This window comes from Balearica regulorum, chromosome 16 (assembly GCF_011004875.1).
Source record: "Balearica regulorum gibbericeps isolate bBalReg1 chromosome 16, bBalReg1.pri, whole genome shotgun sequence".
Taxonomy (NCBI): domain Eukaryota; kingdom Metazoa; phylum Chordata; class Aves; order Gruiformes; family Gruidae; genus Balearica; species Balearica regulorum.
The window spans coordinates 6,953,188-6,971,412 of NC_046199.1; the positions used below are offsets into that span (position 1 = coordinate 6,953,188).

At 37.8% G+C, this 18,225-nt stretch overlaps 1 protein-coding gene across 9 annotated transcripts in view; it reads right to left on the reverse strand.

Moving 5' to 3' along the window:
* Nucleotides 1-17,111, reverse strand: part of ZMYND8 (zinc finger MYND-type containing 8) — a 61,599-nt gene extending 44,488 nt beyond the window's left edge. For 6 of the 9 annotated variants that reach the window (XR_012838051.1, XR_012838050.1, XR_012838049.1 and 3 more), the window contains exons 1-2: nucleotides 16,371-16,604; nucleotides 6,444-6,514 (exon numbers count right to left, since the gene is read on the reverse strand). Coding sequence is in view for 6 of the 9 variants with exons in the window: in XM_075768806.1 (XP_075624921.1) it covers nucleotides 6,444-6,514; nucleotides 16,371-16,384 (85 nt within the window). In the remaining 3 variants the exon portion in view is untranslated. Of the gene's footprint in view, nucleotides 1-6,443; nucleotides 6,515-13,672; nucleotides 13,780-15,966; nucleotides 16,161-16,370; nucleotides 16,605-17,010 lie in introns of those variants that run through there. The other 3 variants (XM_075768805.1, XM_075768804.1, XM_075768807.1) reach the window with 3 other exon arrangements.
* Nucleotides 17,112-18,225: the final 1,114 nt, after the last annotated feature.

Below are 18,225 nucleotides of genomic sequence, written 5' to 3' on the forward strand. Positions count from 1 at the left end.
TAATAAATAACAGAGGTTAGCCATGGTTGTGTAAATCCTGATGAACTCCTACATTACAATTTTACACAAGTACAAAAAGATACTGTTACTGGTTTCTTCATTGTCAGACTTTGAAAGATAAAGAAAAAGAAACACATCCCAACAACCCTGCAATGTAAGAGTCTGTTTATAAACTAGAGCCTGGCTGTAGGGGGACTTGCTGCCCCAAGTCACTCCTGGAGACCCCGTTGATTAGTAAGTAACAAGGGCTCTGCACTAGAGAGAAAAGCCACAGGGTGTACTACTATTCACTGGTGGGTTCTCAAATTACTTTTCACATTCTAGTGAGAATCTTGCCTCTATGTGATTGAATACTTGGTATCACTGCACAGAAAGTTGATACACAATGTACTATTATGAAACTGTTACAAAATATGTAACATATTCTGGAAATTCCATTTTACTAGTAATTTTGCATTTATATTCAAAGTATCCAAGCCTTACCATTGAGAGAAGCCCCTAAGACCTGTCTTACTAAACACAAACCTGCAGCAATGCAAAAGCTGTAAAAGTCAGAATTCTCACCATTAAGCAGTAGCATCTCAGTACATGATTTTATGACAAGCTGAGACCATCTAATGACTAGCTGTCACTGTCTGCTCCTAGCAATGACATATGTCCAAACTCCTTAGTAATCTGGCTCAAGGAGATAAGCAGATAGAAAACTACTTCCATACTCAAGTCCTTAACTGACTCAGAGAGGACTGGCTAAGAGCCAGCATAGATGCAAAGGAAATATATGACTGATGATGGGAAGAATAAAGTTAAAGAGCTCCTTCTGACCAGTCACCAGACAGGCAATGATTACAGTACTAGCTGAACCACATGAAACCCTCATGGAAGTCCATCCACCACCACAGCTAACTACTGGTGGCAGGTAAGCAAGATGAACTAGCAGAAAACTAACCCAATAATTAAAAATAAAAAATTTTAAAAATTCTTCCAGGTTAATAGAATGAAAAAGCCCAGTGGAGAATTCACTGCTGTCCAAAGTGAAAAAGTGCAAGTGAAGACAGAACTGCACCAAACGAGTTGGTTATGCTGCTTTGGAACCACAACCTGGAAATACTCAGTAAACTCTCCTGAAAGCCTTGCAAGCCTCACCTTGAAACGTTTAATAAACAAGGTTAAAAAGTAGGCCATAGGGCTGGAACAGAAATATAACAAGATGTGTCTGTCAGACATCTTAATATATCATATACAGAAGACAAAATATTATAATAATCTAATCCACGGCCTTTCTCCTTGGTTAAACAGCAATCCACTGCTGACTCCATTTTGTGGTTTTGGACTCCTTTTATTCTCTTTAAGCTGTCTTTTTCCATTTCCAGTTCTCAGATGCCTTATACCTTCTTGTTCTGATCAAGAGAGCAGTGTATTTTAAAACCTTGTCTTTAGTAATGCTGCACATGCACAGCTTATAAGCAGATCTAAATTATAACTTCTACAGTAACTCTCCTCCTCTTCCCCTGCCCAGCTCACCAGATGTCTGTCCCCGTACCTTTTTATAGACAGGCACAGGTATGTCATAATAGGGTTAATCAGTTCATGATTTAGGCAAAAACTAATGCTACAAAACCCGATCAATTTTTAGCTAGATCACCTGCTTGATATAGTTTACTATGCAACAGCATAAGCATCATTATAAAGCATTAAGTAAGAAGTGTCAGCTATGGCTTTAAGCTCTAGTTTCATTACAGCCTAACCCTATCTAAATGCTGGCTAACAAAGCTCTTTACTTTCTGCACCCAACTGGTATACATTCCTGCCCTCTAACACCAGTTCTGGCAGTCTATCAAGCCATTTCAACACACTAAGCTAGCAGAAAAATATTCGCGTTTTATGGTTCAGTTACTTTCCTGCCAGCTTAGGTATGGAAGGAAGTAGATAAAACTGCTGCATCAAGCAGTTTGACCAGCTTAGGCTGCTTTGAAATCACCACCTTACTTAAACCGATTCAAGGGCTATATTAACACCCTTGTTACAGATTAAACAATACATATTTCAGCTTAGCTTAAACTGAACTGAATTGATTTATAGCAATTAAAATTAAACTTCTTATACAAAACCAAGAATGTTCATGAAGAGGTCTGCATCAGGCTAATTGGTTTTAAAGCAACGTAATTTATTTTCCTACAACTTTCTTTAGATATGGCCTCACATGAGCTGTACAAACAACCTGTAGTGGAACAGCCAACACGGTTTCACTAGGGGCAAATCGTGCCTGACAAACTTGGTGGCCTTCTATGATGGGGTTACAGCGTTGGTGGATAAGGGAAGGGCAACTGATGTCATCTACCTGGACTTGTGCAAGGCATTTGACACTGTCCCGCATGACATCCTTGTGTCTAAATTGGAGAGACCACTCGATGGATAAGGAATTGGCTGGATGGTCGCACTCAAAGAGCTGTGGTCAACGGCTCAATGTCCAAGTGGAGAACAGTGACAAGTGGCGTTCCTCAGGGGTCAGTACTGGGACTGGCACTGTTCAACATCTTTGTCGGCGACAACGGACAGTGGGATCGAGTGCACTCTCAGCAAGTTTGCCAACGATACCAAGCTGTGTGGTGTGGTCGACACACTGGAGGGAAGGGACGCCATCCAGAGGGACCTTGACAGGCTGCAGAGGTGGGCCCCTGTGAACCGCATGAAGTTCAACAAGGCCAAGTGCAAGGTCCTGCACGTGGGTCGGCGCAATCCCAAGCACGACTATAGGCTGGGCGAGGAATGGATTGAAAGCAGCCCTGAGGAGAAGGACTTGGGGGTATTGATTGATGAGAAGCTCAACATGAGCCAGCAGTGTGCGCTTGCAGCCCAGAAGGCCAACTGTGTCCTGGGCTGCATCAAAAGAGGTGTGACCAGCAGGTCGAGGGAGGTGATCCTGCCCCTCTACTCTGCTCTTGTGAGACCCCACCTGGAGTACTGCGTCCAGCTCGGGGGGCCCCAGTACAGGAGGGACATCGAGCTGTTGGAGCAAGTCCAGGGGAGGGCCACAAAGCTGACTGGAGGGATGGAGCACTTCTCCTATGAGGACAGGCTGAGAGAGTTGGGGTTGTTCAGCCTGGAGAAAAGGTGGCTCCAGGGAGATCTAATTGCAGCCTTCCAGTACCTGAAAGGGGCCTACAGGAAAGATGGTGAGGGACTGTTTATCAGGGAGTGTAAGGGGGAATGAGTTTCAGCTGAAGGAGGGTAGATTTAGATCAGATGTTAAAAGAAATTCTTTACTGTTAGAGTGGTGAGGCACTGGCACAGGTTGCCCAGAGAGGTTGTGGAGGCCCCATCCCTGGAAGTGTTTAAGACCAGGTTGAATGAGGCTTTGGGCAACGTGGTCTAGTGGAGGGTGTCCCTGCCCTTAGCAGGGGGGTTGGAACTAGATGATCTTTAAGGTCCCTTCCAACCCAAACCATTCTATGATTCTATCATTCTAAGTTAGGTTACAAACTTGCAGCATATCAGCTTTTCCAGGACAAGTGCGATCACAGATTGATCTCCTGCACAGGCTTCTCAGACCATTGAAAACCCCAAACAAACCATGAAGAGGTGCCTGTTTCCCTTAATGGTTTGTCTATACAGAGTCAATTTCCTCATCTACATCCTTTCTAAAACTCACAAAGTAAAATTCTGAACAAAATTAATGTTACAAGAGGAAACAGTGTTACCACTATCCCACCAGTTTAGAACCCTGCTGCACTTTTTCTACCTTACACAGAGTATAACAAGTTTTAAAATTCTGATTTGTGACTTTTCTGCTACAGAAACACTGCACTGAATTAACAGAAATTTGTCTCAATCCATACAACGGAAGTCCAGAAAGGTTAATTTTCGCAGGCCTATAATATGGCCAGCTCTTGTACTAAGCAGATGACTTTACGATCCTTTTACTTTCTACACAAACCCACATATTCAACTAGTATAAAGTTCTACCATTGATTCATAGATTAGGTTGGAAATAAAACAAAGCAAGATAGCTTATAGGCAAGTCTCCAGATTTCCTTACAACCCACATCACTTCTTCACTGAAAAAAAATGTATACCTCTAAGGGCTTGACGTGTGTGGTTGTTATTCTTGCCCTTAGAATGGGTCTGGCATGGGTTTTGTCAACATACATGTCAAATTCAACAAACCAATTAAAGGAAATCAGTATCTAGTTAAATAAATATCAATTCTCCATTATTATTATTATTATTAGATTAGTTCAACCTCTCAAGTTTTATCTTTACTATGGCTGTTCAGATCATTCTCACCGGTGTTTAAAACACCAAGAGTCCTACTGTGTACAGACCAGTGACTTCCAGACAGTGACAGCTCGGGTCAGTCTAAACTAGAACTGTGGTGATCCTGTCTTTGTCTTCCAAACTACCCTCCTTTCAATCACTACCAGAGCTTGCCTATGAGTTGATTCAGGGAGTTGTATCAACAGTAAACTCAGTGTGAAAACATGAGTCTTTTTCTGCCAGGTTAGCTCCCTCCAAATTGACCAGTTTGAATTGATCAGAGCCCACAAAGCAAGGGGAGCTGCAAGATCACATGGCTGAGAAGGCTGGGAGATGAAAGACTGACCCTTTCAATAACCATGAGGTATTAAATCAGCTCACTGTTCTGGGAAACTTCATCTTAATCCTAACAAAAACAAAACAAACAAACAAACAAAAGTAAAAAGTTTCCTGTGGGCTTCATTCATTGAAACAGTACACCTTGAGGTCAGACCAGCACTATAACTAATGCAAGGGAATTACAACTTTTTGTACACACCATACACCTGTTTCTGGGCTGAGTAAAGCAGCAGCACTAAAATGCAGACATCTACATAAATAACTATCAGACTCATAAATTACTTTTAGACATTGATTATGTCAGAGTGACATAAGTAATAGTTTAGCTCACTTCATGCATGTGAAATCCGTATTAGTACTAACATGTGGGCCAAAGTCTTTCTAAAGACAAATGAAGGTGAGATTTCATGGGCAGCTAGATGCATGTAATAACCCCCTTTGTTTGTGAAAGAGTTTGGTGAGTACAAGAACTTGACATAAGAGACAATCTGGTCATTACAACAGCAGAAAAGTGTTTCAGTTTTTAAGTTGGTTAGAAATTTTGAGATCTGACAAGCATCACAAAGCAAGTAAGTGGTAGGAGTACAAAGCTTGGAGCTTACCCCATTCAGCAGCAATCATTAAACAACAAAAAAATAGTTTACTTTCTGCTGGCTTAGAAAACTGAAATACAGAGATAGATAAACATCAAAAGCAGTCCAGTGATGGGGACTGACATGCAAGACCAGAAGCAGAGATGGGAGAAAAGGACAGGGAGGAGCAGCAAAAGGAGCAAGTGAATCTCCTCTGAGCTGTCAGATCATATGTACTACCTCATCTAACCATACCATGAGAACTAAACCAAGAAATCTACTGTCCATTAGCACAAATAAGACCTAAATGCAATTTCATAACCACGTTATCTAGCCAAGCTACCTCATAAAAAACAAAGGAATGCAGATGATGCCACACTTTCAAAGCAATTACATCTGCACTTTCAGAGTTAACTAGAATTATAACCCCTGTAGTAGAAACATGAAGAAGTGAGTAGAAGTGCCAGAATTTAAAAAGAATGGTAGTAACCATTGCTGCCATTTTACAGAAATGGCTTTCAAGTAAACTGAGCTGCAAAGTCAGCTGCAAGTACAAAAGGAGATGAACAGCCAGCTGGCACTCAATTACAATGAACTGCAGTAAACAATTATGTGCAATATCCCAATTGAAGGGCATTTCTGTCCTCGCACTGCAAGTGACAGTGGGAATATTTACATTGATATGGATGGCTACATATTTGGCTTTCTTCATACTGACAGATAACATTATTTGCCAGTAGTAACTCATTCATAGGCAAAACTCCAGAAACAAGATGGACAGAAATTCTCAGTCACCTGCAATTCCATTATCAAGTTTAATTCATGTCAAGGTAATACGATAGATACATAAATGTCCATGAAATACATACTGCTCAGGGGACCAATTTTTGTGGAAACAGAAATGTACTATGTTTACTCTTAGGAAAATTAGGATTCATTACTGTAGGAAATACTACATTATTACTATTACTACTACTACTACTATTTTCTCCTACATTGCAAATCTAAAACTACTTTAAAGGAAGCCATGATAAATGAGATGATACATGAGGCTGATGTTTTTTCACCATTTAACCTAAGTCAGCTATTCATAAATCAGAAATAATGATGGGGGGGGTAGGAGGTTTGATATATAATGATACAATAGTCATTGTGAAGAATACAAATGAGTCTTGAGTCTACTATGAAGTTGCTCTTGAAGATTACACAGTTTCACTACCCTGGTTTACAAATACTCTTATGTTGCAGAACACAGATGAAATATTCGCTCTTACTCACCTTTGGATCGAGTGGAGATATCCATCCCCTCCACCACCTCCTGCTCTGCCTTTATTTCCTCTTCAGCCAAGCTGCAGGATTGAAAAAGGTGAATTAGAATAGTTACAGATTGTATTATTCCCATGTCTAACTTCATGTACAGAAGTTCAACATAACACTGTCAAATACAACTATATTCACATTTCTGATGAAATTAAAGGTCTGCTGTTTGCCAGAGTATACACTGACCAGTACATGGAGAGAAACAATCCAGGTACACATGCGTGCTGCATGTTACCAATTACAAGGGTAACATTTTCATACTAATGACAATCTTGCAACAAGTATTGAAGATTATGTCACTGTATGTATAAATTGTATGTGACAGACAAACGGGAATTCTGTTTCTTGTAGCTCCTAATCTAAGGCCTCTATAAACTGTGTAGACAGATGCCTGCTAATATTTAAACACTCACCAGCATCAGTGAACAGATTAGCTGAAGTAACAGGTTTAGCAACACAGAACAGCTTGCAAAATGAGAAGGTAACATGCAATTTAAAAACCTATTAAATAATTTCAAGGATTTTGAAACTAGATTATGTATCAGAAAACTGAATATTTATAATTTATTGGCAATACAATTCCACCAATTATTAACTACAATAAAGAGTAAATAGAACAGAGTCGCTACTATCATTTAACCATTCAATCTTGCATGGACAGATTTAATTCACTGCAGGCAGGATTAAATGATTAAGTAGATGACAAACTATATCTGACTTGCTGATATTCTACGTTCTTATAGTGATGCCATTCAAGAAAATAATTAATTTGGCTAGTTAAGTCAGTTTGGGGAAGGAAGGTGGGAGGGAGAAGAAAAAAGAACTAGAATGAATATTGAGTTACACCCTGGTTTTGGAGATCTGACTATCATCAATGAAAGATAAAAGAAAACAAATTATGTTGAAGCCAGCCCAAATTAAAAATTATAGACAAATGAGGTTATGGTGCCTGAAGCAGGTATCAGAGTTGTCCATTAATATCACCAGAGCACAATAGCCAAGTGGGATGTAGATCTTTTCCTTCGTAGTGACAACTTACTGTCTAGTCTGTTAATGTAAGTTGTTGCTGATACCAGTTTACATTAATATGGCAGACTGAACTACTGCTGCTATGGAGCGGACTGAGATTCCATTCAGCCATCCCAGCTCTAGGGATAGCTATTTCTACCACAGAGGCCAAGAGGACAGCTAGAAACCTTTGCTTTAGCCACTGTGGTTAAATCTGCCTGAGACAGCTAATCAGAGCTTGGAAACAACACTGAGGACTTGGTTACATTTATATCAGAGAAACTCTTCAGCCTGACAAACAATTTATATTAGCATAAGTTTTGTTACTGGTATAAGCTAAAGCAGCTTCCTAAACAAAGTAAAACTTACCAGCAGAAGGTAAGTCTGGTATTTGTCAAAACTACTTTTAATCAACTATGAGCTACCAGGGCATTGGATTGCAAGTCATTTCACACTTCTGAACAGGACAGTTATGTCAGCAAAATTTTTAAATACAAATTAACCAAGCTCAATGTATGGAAGACCCAAAGCTGAGAAGATCTCTGAACTGCAGAAATCACTATTCTTTACTTGTAATTTGTATATAGCAATACTTTATAAATTAAAGTCTTTAAAGTCATAAAACACTGAAGGGAAATTCTATTCTACCAGAATGCAATCTCCCAGCTCATGGACTATGCTGTTTATTTCACTAGCAAGGAAAGGTACCCATGTGACCAGAATTATGGTAAATGTGTTGTAGCACAGTTGACTGTAGCACAATGCTTCTCAGATTTATTTTGCATGGGGAGATTAAATGCATAACAGAGTTGACCAAACTACAATGGTCACCAATTTACTACGCATGGGCAGATCAATTATACTCCACATTTGTTACACCCTTTTCCAGAAGGCCTCCAGCAAAGAGGAGCTGGCAGTGTGTTGCAGACACCAAAACATTTCATGCACCACTTGCCTCTGCCCATTCTCTTTCCTAAGCTATGGGAAGGGATGGGCTCACAGGATGGGTTCATTGTTCTCTTCCCATGTTGCATTGTTTTTTTCTTCCCGTGCCCCTTATAAAATCCTATTTCAATATCACCGAACTGTAACAAAAAACATATTTTTAAACCATCATGTACATATGATTAATAATGCACACAGATAAATATGTAATAATACACACTAATTCTGTCAACAGTGAAGTAATTTAGCAGCACATATTACCTGGTTTTAAAATACAGGTCCAGTTTCAGCCACAGACTAGGACATACAAGTCTTTATGAGGCTCAAGTTGAAGCCTTAAGATCATTTTACAGAGGTTGCTACTAAAAGGAATGGTTTCCCCAATCCCTAACCCCTTTTTCCAGAAATTATGTTCATTTTAACTGAATCAGTTCTGTAAACTGTAGCTCAGTGTGCAGCTGGATGTGCAGAAAAGAGGAAATGGGAGTGTACCACATGTGGGGAAGGCGAGAAGAGAGTAATATACCCTTTCAGCAGCAGCTCACATTTAAGTTACATTAAAGCAATCATAACATTCCAGACTCATCCAAATCTATCAGGTGCCATTTTGTTACAATCACAACCTCAGGGGAACATGATACAACAAGCAACATACAGCAGTTGCTACAAGTCAGTATTAAAAGATACTGAGTTGAGAAATGGATGCAACAGATGAGTACAGCAACACAGTAGCAGGAACTGTTCCTACACTGACCAAAGTAGCAGGTGAAGTTACAGAGCTGGCTGAAGATGCTCTGCACCTGTGGGCCCAAACCTAGCACTGTGGGGGTGTTACAGGTCAGGACTCCTATGCATTAGTTACAGCATATGAGGGTTCTTCAGCTATAAATCTGACTCTCCTCATCTAATGAGTTTAATTTAGGAAATTCAGCCAGTTTCCCCCATCACTTTTTTGAGTGTTCTTTCAATAGATCTATAGAGACAAGAAAAACATTCTTCATAAGCAGTTCTAAGACAAAGTATCTTGACTTGACACATCTCTGATACATCACATAAAAGATGCCTGAAGACAGCTTTCCCAAAGATTTGAAGCATAAATGAACACTCAAAAAATGCATTCACCACTTGACACAAAGTTTCTTCATATTTCTTAGCAATGGAGGTACATATATCCTATACTCACATATGCACACTGTCACCCACAACTAAACCAAAATTCAGCAATTATCTACTATACTACAAAAACTGACACTTACAGGAACAGATTACATCTCCATATTCTCTACTATAATTAATCTTGCTCAATCTTTTAAGGGCATAAACATTTATTAAGAAAAATCACTGAGATTGTTCTGAAAGAAATCAAAATGTTGGGGGGGAACAGTTAAACAAGCGCATTAGACATAACTATAAAAGACACTTAAAATTCACAGCTCTTCAGAAGCATCTCCCATTGTTTTATTCGCTGTAATGTATTATGACTTGCACAACATGACATTGTTTAAATGGTGGCAGTGATGACTGTAGTGGTAATATTTAAGACTCAAGTTTGTAAATACATGCTAGCAATTCACAGCAAGTTTACACTAACTTTTCTAAAGCTGACAGATCTTTTCACCTTTGTACCTTTGATCCATATAAGTAATATTCTGAAAATGCTTTATAAAGCACAAACTTCTAAACACAGAAATTTCATTTTAGGTTTAGGTTTCAAATTAAATAATTCAAGAAAAACAGGTCCTTAATGACAGGTACCTTACCATTACCCACAACAAAATAAAAAGAAAATTAAAACCAGCAGCAAAATAACTATAAACAAGCATCTAGTTCTATGGAAACAATAACTGTGTAACCAAATAGACTATTCTAGAGAGTTTTCTTTTGAGAATTCATTTTTGCAGGGCTTAGAGCTGTTGTTTCAGATAGCATGCATTACTATTATGCATGTGTACTATGAATGTGATGCTCTGAGGTTGCTGATTAGAAATGATACTGGTATATATTCAATTAAGTACGTAGATGAATACAATAAATACCTTATGTCATTCTGAAAGCTACTCTTATTTCCTCATTAAGATGAATGAACACAGAGGAACATATTTAAAGAACACAATTGAAATTTAAGCTTTGCCAGTTTCACCGTCAATTGACTAGAACACCAATTAATCATTTAAAACTTCCCTAGTTGTATTGATAAAACTTAGCAAAAAAAAAAAAAAAAAAAAGAAGAAGAAATTGTTTTCTAAAATGTTAAACTGATTTGTTTCATACAAATTATCTTACAATGCCTGAATGAGGGGAGAAGGGGTGGAAGTTTTTCCTTTGGGGATAGTTGGGGACAGAAAGAAAAAAAAAAAGATTGCAAACATACAAGACTTACTGATATTTAGGTAAAAATGCAAAAAGAACTTAGCTGCCTAATTTTTAAATATGTTCTCTATTAAACTGAAGAGAGGGTGGGGGTTTCCTATAGGAAATTCAGTTTTTCAAATTTCAGACCAGTAAATAAAATACTGACTTTTCTGTTTAGGAAAATCATTCCTGTACTAGTAGCAGTACTTACCTGAAAAAATGTACACATACAAAAGTATTTAAAGCTGCTCTAACCTATATTAACTACAAAGAGCAATTAAAAGTTGCAGATGAACTACTGCACCTTGACATTTAACCAAGAAAAACTGACAGATTTGGAAAACCACTCGAAACAGCTAATGCCCACATACACAATCTAGAACTACATTAGGGAATAAAAACATTCATTTAAAATCAAGAACTATATATTTATGGAAGTCATTTTTCCTTTTAATTAATAGAAAACAAAACAAAAAAACCCTCATTTAAGACTATAAGCACTAAAACTGAATTCCATCCTTAAGATAAATCCTTCTCTCCTATATCCCATTTGTGAGTAGCAATTCTAAATAATGATTTCAAAAAACTGCATTCAATAAAAATTTGAAAAAAATATTTGCATGCCATTGCTGAATAAATAGCAGCTTTGTATAAGCACTCACCTATAACAGTCTCTTACTCATCGGTAGCTATGCTATTTATGCAGGATTCTTAAAATGGCGTCTGACAGCACTGCACTGCCTCATTCCTGTACTGTAGCTAAAATGGTAGCAGTTTATTCAATAACAGTATCTCTTGTTTAAACAGCAGTGCTATATTCAAAGCAAGCATCTAAATATCAGAAATGGTAAAGTATGACAAAAGGACACCTGACATCCAAATGTTTAACTAAAAAGGCACAAGATAAGTAGTTTTGTGAAGTCACACGTTACTAAGGAAATCACTCAATTTTAGATTCACTCTCCAATTTGAGTGCCTCATATTTCACGTTTCCCTTTGCAGAACTCCGTGCAAAATGCTCATTTGTGTTAAGCAATTAACATACACAAAATGCTTGTTTAGATATAGCAATGTTTAAGCTAGTTACCTCTGATAGCAAGCAAAGTAAATATATATATTTTCCTTTTTTTATTTATTTAAAGAACATATAGGTTCTTTTTAAAACCTTATTCTTATTCAGTGTGCATTCAAAATAGCTCCACAAAAGAGAAAATCAGGGGAGGGAGATCCTTGGTGTCATACTGTCTTCTTTAAGACTATAAACTATAGAGCTGAGGCCCAAGCAAGGCAACCAGAATAGCTATAGATTTCAGATGCTAAAAACACAATTTGAGAACAATCATGTTTGAAAGTAAAGGTTGATACTGACTAAATTAAGGATGTTAACATGCTGCTACAGGATGGTTTGAATCTCACAGTATGAAACACAGATGCTGTGATGATTGGCAATAAAGGGTTAACATAAGAATGACAGACAACTTCTATCAAATAAATCTCAGTTCCTATGTAGCTCTTTCTAAATTAGACTTTAACCCATGAATACAAGACATGTTTATTAAATTGTATTTAGAAAGTATTTTAAACATATTTATTAAAGGGCCAAGCTTGATGGCCTACAACAACAGTTTTCAGTCTCTGGTTTGCAGACCCCTTAAAGCCAGTGTACTACTACTAAGGGGTTTGCAGACAATAACTAAGTAAATGAAACCTAGTCTAACAGGCTAAAATTCACTATAATGAGATTCACATGCCTATGAGAAAAATATTAGGGATCCACAAATAACAAAACAAAATTGCTGTCTACTACATTCTACATGGGCAACGATTATGGTCATCTTCCAAGATATTTAGGAGATTCAAATTAATACCCTGAATTCCAGGCAGAGAAGAAGAGAGCTTTTACTGAGATTTATCACCCTTTAACCAATTATGCTGGAGTGGAACCATTACTATGGAAAACTGACCATGACCTATCACTTTTCAGCTACTGGATCCACATAGCCAATACACTTGAAAACAAAGCAAAAAGGGAAAAAAAAGAAAAAAAAAATGCCCCAAAAAATCAAGCAAAAGTACTATCACAAAATGGAAGACAGCTCAGGAAGTTGAGCCAATTGAAGTTTGTAGACACTGATATCAAGGGCTAAATTTGTAATATAATCTACACCTATTTATGATTTTTGAGCATGAAGTTCCTTTTATTACATGCTTCCTTAGTAGCAATGTAGTTTTCCCCCTACGTTTCAATACTCCTACCTGATGTGAGGAGGAGGGAAACATCACATTTGAAGTGGTTTATACTGTGCATTTTTTTCATTCTCAGTATGTTAAGTACTGTCATTTGTTTAAAGAAATCACTCGGTTTTTTTCCTAGCACTATTTAGCTTCCAAATAAAACAGTCTGCAAAGAATGAAAGACGCATGTAGCTTTTAAAAAGCTACTGTTTTCATCATAATTTATTATCCAGATCACTCCTTTGTTTTTCCCCCACTGCATTCTTTATCCAGCTAATTACAAAAGTAACTGGATGTTGGCACTAAATAATAATGGCTAATCATATTCATCCTGGGCAATTCAAATTATTCTTTAGTAGCCAGAAAACTTAAAGTGCAATTATACGATTAACTGCTAGTTACATTAGAATAATGACCATTTGCTACAAGCTGAATAAACCTCAGCTACATTGCTTCATCCATGTCCTGTCTAATTGTGATATTAACAAGATCCAGTCCTGTAAAATCTTGGGTAGAAAGAATACGTGCTTTTATCCACGTCTATCACTTAAACAAAACCCCACATTCCATCTGTCCTGAACAGCAGAAAAAACGGCACAGAGTGCTTCTTAGAATGCAATCTATGAAAGTGACTGATAACATCATACCTTGACAAAGCACCAAAAATACATGAAATTCTTCAGCTTGGCTGAATTTGCTTTACTTAGATGGAACAAAGATGGTAGAAATTTCCAGAAGGCCCCTCTCAGTCTTGCCACTGCAATTGTCAATCTTTAACCTACTCTCCGCTTCTATTGGCTCGAGTACTCCATGGAGCAGCGTGATTGGGCTGATCTGTAAAACAACACTGCTGTCTCTACCTTGCCTCAGACATCTTGCTGCAATGCAGACATTTATTTTTTGTAAACTATAAAAGAATTACATTTGAGTGATTAAAAATAGTGAACTTTAACAGACTCACGATGCTATGTTTCATTACATGCACAAGGGCAGCTTAGACAAATATGCTTCACTGTCAGCAGTGTGTCTGGAGGTGCAGATTTGAAACAGATCCTAGTTTAACAAAACCTGTGGGAGCCATTTTAATACAAGCTTTCTGATTGCAGATCACTTACTCCTGCTTCCTCATATTAAACAAATATTATGTTGTGCACTACTTAAGACTGAAAGTAAACTGCTAATGTGTACAAACTACTGCTAGGAAAATTATGTCCAAATGTAATTTCTGCTTTTAGCAACTGAAGAACAAAAAGCAGAGTAACTTCTTAACTGTGTTAGCACTTTTATGTATGCTGAAAAATGCATTAAAACTACACACCAAAATGCTATCACATGAAATTCAGTGGTACAACCCAGCAGTGTTCCAGGTTGCAAACTGAACTAGATAGTCTTATAATCTAATCCTTGGGGGGGGTGGGGTGGGGGGTGGAATGGGGGGGCTGTTAAGCAAAGTGAGATATTCAATGTAAGATACTCATACTGGCAAACAAGTAACCAGAGGTAAATTGGTATGTTACAGAATGTTATCAAATACATGTCAACCTTCTATAAAAGTTAGCATGTAACTGTGCCCAGGTGCAGTCATTTGCAAAGCTAGCTTAGCTCTAAGTTCTTTCCTAAAATCATGAATGTGTGTGGACTGTTAAAACAAGTGCAAAAATTATACTAAAAGCACAAAAGAGCATCCCTCCTCTGCTCTTGAAACAATACTGGTGATCACTGAAAAACAGCTTGTTAAAACAAGCATGCAAGCACTACAATTAAAGTCTTAATAAAGGACACAAAATGTTCTCAGTTATAAAACAAGAAAGTTTGTCTGAAGTGATACTTTGTATAGTATCAGAAACATATGCTTATTAAGCACTATTTACTTTACTTCATAAGGTCACTTCATTGCTGAGTACTAGCACTTTCATCACACCTGAAAAGCCTAAGGAACAACAAAAATGCGTTTTACCCTACAAACATGATAATTAATGATCTATGAACAAAGAGCAAATAGAATATTTTTTCATTGGCCTGAGGTAAATAGGAAGTATAAGCTTCAAACTTTAGAGGCAAATTATCAAAAAAATAGTGCATACAAATTGGAACAGTTTACACGTACATGTCCCTTAAAATGGATGCTAAGCAAATCTAATTTTTTATACAACTAACCACTAACATTACTTCATCTACTGGAATAACTGACCCAGTAAAAACAAAATGTTTGGAAAACTATTAAAAATGTTCAGAGAGTAGCATGCTGCTTACTTACCAACTGTTCAAGCACCCATCTCATTTTTCCAGTTAAGAAGATACAACAGGCTGGCAGATTTGGGAATTGATCAAAAAGGAATTTCTTGAAATAATTACGTAGCATTAAACCAAAAGTTTTGGTTTTTTTTAAAAAAAAAGGACAAAACCCAAGAACGAACAACATGTACTACTGTCATGAACCACACATGATTTTATATCCTCTGGACTCCACAAGACAGAACTGTGGCTGATACAGTGTAAAACAAAAAGGCACAGATAAAAGGTACATTAGTTTATTTGATCTATGTAAAAGAAGAAAGCTAACAGTTCAAAAACGTTTTCCATAAAGAATCAGATTTGTAAACAGATGTACTGCTGCATTTTATTGAGCAGCAACCCATTTCCAAAATCTGCAGCACAAAAACTCCCTTTTAAAGGAACAAAATATTAACCATACATTGTCCCTCAGAAAGAAAAACACGTTGTATTAATTACTCCTGCAAGAAAAAAAGTTCAATAATCATTTTAAGTTAAGATAAGCTGCATAAAAAACATGATGCAACAGCACATCACCACCTAGGCCCAATATCTACAATCTGCCATTAGCAGTTTTTGCTGACGTCTAGGTTTTTAAAAATCCCATATTTTCTCACAGATAACTTATCTTAGCTATTCCATTCACTGTTTAGAAAGGTAAACTTGCCTGTTCTTCTGTCTGCCATTATCCCTGCTTGACTCCCTGTAGGGCAGTTAAATGCATCTGCTCCCTAGCTTCCATTTTCTCTTCAGCAGGCATGTGACACAACAGACAATAGTGCTGGCAAACTGCTCAGAGAGAGAAAGCTTCTTTGGAATACCAGGATCTTGATAAACTCTAAAAACACCATCCTCCTGTGAAGAAGTAGGTATGCCAAGGTTTTGCCAGTCTGCAAAATAAAGCTGTGGCTAATGGCTACTAACCATGTGACCCAAGAAAGCAAATTTAAACAGTTCCAACTTAATAAAGTGCTGTGGTGTGAGTTTTGCACAACAAATCACAGAGAATCACACTCTCAACCCACAACTCATAGGTCTTAGAGAAAAAAAAATGTAAAAAGTAAGGCTTACCTCTGTGGATGCATTGTTAACACAGTGTTATGTCAATACTTATAAAACATGGAGGACAGGCTCTCAGTACTCAGGCAGAAAGGGCTTGGCACTTCAGCTTGATGATCTGTCTTCCTAATAAAAGCTAATCCCGGATTGGCTACTTCGGTAAATCTGAATGTAAAGCTTCAGGGGATTGGCTGAAACACTTCCTGAGCGATTATCTTTGTGCAGCTCTGGCAAGCAGGAGCCATCCTGTGCATAGAGAAGACAGGCTAAGCTAGGCCCGTTTCAGCAAAAGAAACTTGAAAAGAAACCCCAAATTGCTCTCCTCGTATACAATGCACAGATTTTCAAGCAGAGGGAAGTGATCGCGAAGTGCCTGCCACAGCAAATGTGTCTCAACATGCCATTACTGAAGGCATTTGGATATTTTAAACCTGAAGGAGGAAGAGTTCACCCAGGTCACAAAAGCTATTCTTTATAAACAAAACGCTAAATTCACTTTGCTGGTGTTCTGCAACGTGTTGCATGGAGAAAGCAAGGCCACAGAAAGAGCAAAACATACTGAAAGTGAACATGCACAGGAGGGAATGAAATTAATAACTGAAAATTCAGAGCGAATTCTCCTATTGCAGAATTTAAATATATTGACACCTACCGTAGCAACCATATACCGACAGTGTGATTTCTTTAGATACTATGATAAGCCGAGCCTTAAATAGGAAAAACTTCATGTCTCATTTCCACAGAACCTATTATACAATTGAAATTGCATTATCCAAGAGGGTTGCTGCCACTCAGTGCATGCCCTCCCTGTTTACAAAACTGCTGCAGAGCGTAACCAAAAATACCAATATCACACCAGATCCTGTGTTCTCGAATTCCCCCCCCCGCCCGGCCCCCACCTTTCGGCCTGCTCAGGCTGGCTGTTACACAAAAATCTGACTTCCGTGTTAGCCGGCTGCAGCTGCAGTTTCCTGTCTATTAACCCTGTAGGACTTGGTACTTTTTAAGATACAATATAGGCCCTGAAAAGACGTAGATTTCTGTACGTGGCAGGTTATCTGTCTGGTTTCACAAAAAGATTAATATAGCTTTGCAGATGTTTTTGCTTTACCTTTTACTAAAATCCTGCAAAAGAAACAAAGTGAGAAAATGACATGTGAGCATCCAGATTGATCTTGGGCTAATTCTTAAGCATTTGATTCAAAACTGTGATTCAGTTCTCTTCCCTAATGGAGTGAAAGTGGGAGGATTTATCACTGTGCCAGGAAGGAAGAAAGTCTGAACTCCAGAGGAAGATTTTAAAGGCCAAATCTTTAGAAAGCCCCCAAAAAGCCTTTACGTTTTTGTTCAAAATTTTGCATCTTGTATTAGGTAGCTCGGCATTATCATTCTATAGCCATCGACAAATTACAATGGAAACCGTGGATGAAAAGGTGATTCTGAAGTATATTGCATATAATCAAAGGATTATTAAAAAAAAAATTGTAGAGGGAGAGGTTTAATATTAAAACAGTAATTATTAAATAATGAGCTAAAATAACCAAAGCAAAATAAACATTCTTCCAATACAGCATGCAAGTTCTAGGATTGTGCAAAACCGATTACAGAAAACCCTCTCCTATAAATCAAGGCCAGGTGCAAACAGAATATGCATTTCACTCTACCTTTACTCGAGTGCTAATGATCCCAGAAACAAATCACCACAAATAAAACTAATGCCCTCCCTTAGTTCCAAGCAGTACCTTTCATGATAAAACTACTTTACCACACAAACCTCTGCATGAGAGCTCACACGACTCATAACTATGCAACTCAGTAAAATTAATAATCCTACTCTGCACTGTCGCATACTGCATTCAGATTATTT